Source organism: Eretmochelys imbricata, chromosome 2 (genome assembly GCF_965152235.1).
Source record: "Eretmochelys imbricata isolate rEreImb1 chromosome 2, rEreImb1.hap1, whole genome shotgun sequence".
Taxonomy (NCBI): domain Eukaryota; kingdom Metazoa; phylum Chordata; order Testudines; family Cheloniidae; genus Eretmochelys; species Eretmochelys imbricata.
Genome location: NC_135573.1, coordinates 211,811,946 through 211,813,638, shown reverse-complemented (window position 1 = coordinate 211,813,638; position 1,693 = coordinate 211,811,946). Strand labels below are relative to the sequence as shown.

General features: G+C 65.7%; 1 protein-coding gene across 1 annotated transcript; it reads right to left on the bottom strand.

Moving 5' to 3' along the window:
• Window positions 1-351: 351 nt before the first annotated feature.
• On the bottom strand, window positions 352-912 carry TWIST1 (twist family bHLH transcription factor 1). The gene has a single exon (XM_077809359.1). It carries the CDS (start codon window positions 910-912, stop codon window positions 352-354), a length of 561 nt encoding a protein of 186 aa, XP_077665485.1.
• Window positions 913-1,693: the final 781 nt, after the last annotated feature.

The following is a 1,693-nucleotide window of genomic DNA, read 5'->3' as shown; positions in this document are numbered from 1 at the left end:
CACGCGTTGCAAATGTACCGAGTGGTTCTGGTGCCCGGCTCGAGCCCTCTCCCAGGGGCCTGGCCGGGGGGCGCTTGGCTGGGCACTGGCTGAACAGCAGGCCCCTTCCAGACGTCTCCCGCTGGGCACCCAGCAAGCGGAGCCCTCTCCGCTCACTAGCGTTGGGCTCCCTCGGTGCAGGCCCAAGCCCTGATATTTCCCAGCTCTGCCCCACGGCTCCATCCCCCCACGCTCTCCGCCCCCACCCCCCACCTCCCAGCCCCACGCGCGCAGGGATGGGCTCGCCCCCGTGCCGCGTCCTCCCTTACCTAGGTCTCCTTCCCTGGGGGTGCGGGTGGGGGCCCCTCCCTGCTAGTGGGATGCGGACATGGACCAGGCGCCCTCCATCCTCCACACGGAGAAGGCGTAGCTGAGCCGCTCGTGGGCCACATAGCTGCAGCTGGCCATCTTGGAGTCCAGCTCGTCGCTCTGTAAGACCTGGTAGAGGAAGTCGATGTACCTGGCCGCCAGCTTGAGGGTCTGGATCTTGCTGAGCTTGTCCGAGGGCAGGGTGGGGATGATCTTCCGCAGGGCGGCGAAGGCTTCGTTCAGGGACTGGGTGCGCTGGCGCTCCCGCACGTTGGCCATGACCCGCTGGGTCTGCAGCTCCTCGTAGGACTGGGGGCTGCCTCCGCCGCTGCTGCTACCGCCGCCTCCCCCGGCGCCGGACTTCTTGCCTCGCTTGCCTTGGGCCGGGCTGCACGGCTCGTCCCCGGCTCCGACGGCCGCTCCTGTGCTGCGCCGGCTGGATCTCCGCTTGCGCCCCCCTCGCTTGCCGCTGGGCTGCTGCTGCCGGTCGGGCTCCTCTTCGCTGTTGCTCAGGCTGTCGTCGGCCGGGGAGACTGGAGAGCTCGATTCGTCCTGCTGCATCATCTCTGGGGGGGGACACACGACGCGGGCCCGGAGGGGGGCAGGGAGAAGAGGGGGGCACCTAACCCGCCAGCTCCCCCTGGATCGCGGCTTGCGGGCCTGCGAGGAGGAGGAGGAGAGGGAGGAGGACCTCAGTTCGGGGGGTGGGGGGATGGCATCAGGATCCAGGAGAAAAAAAAAAACCCACCACAACCCACCCCTCCCGATCCCTCCTTGGAGCCCCTTCGAGGTGTCTGGGATTGGGAGAAAGTTGCAGACTTGGAGGCTCTTATAGCTCCTGCTGGCGGAAAGTTTGGGGCAGCGGCGGTGTCATCGGCCTGACGTGGAGAGGAGGGACTTTGCTGAGCTTTATAGGGACGTTTCCGCTCCCCCCCTCCCCCAATTATGTTTCCAAACCATTCACAAGAGATCTACCCCCCTCCCTCGTCCATCCCTCCCGCTCGGGCTCTTCCCGTTTACACGACCGCTTGGGGGGGTGGGGAGGGCTTTGCCACTGCGCCCTGAGCCCCGTTAATAATTGGGAGCACGGCCCTTATTGTTCGGGCTGCACAGGGCGGGTTGTCCCAGCAGCACGAGCAGCTGGGGCAGTCTGCCCCTCTCCCAAGTTCCCCGTGCGATGGGCAACGGCTTGCAGAAATAAGGGAGGGAGAAGAAATTAACAAGAAGACGCAGTGTGGGGTGCTGGTCCACACACCGCTCGCTCCCATCACCTCTGCTGCATGGGCTGCATTTCCGGGGGAGCCAAGGGTTTCTTGGGCGGTCTGTCCTATTGGGGTGATGTAAT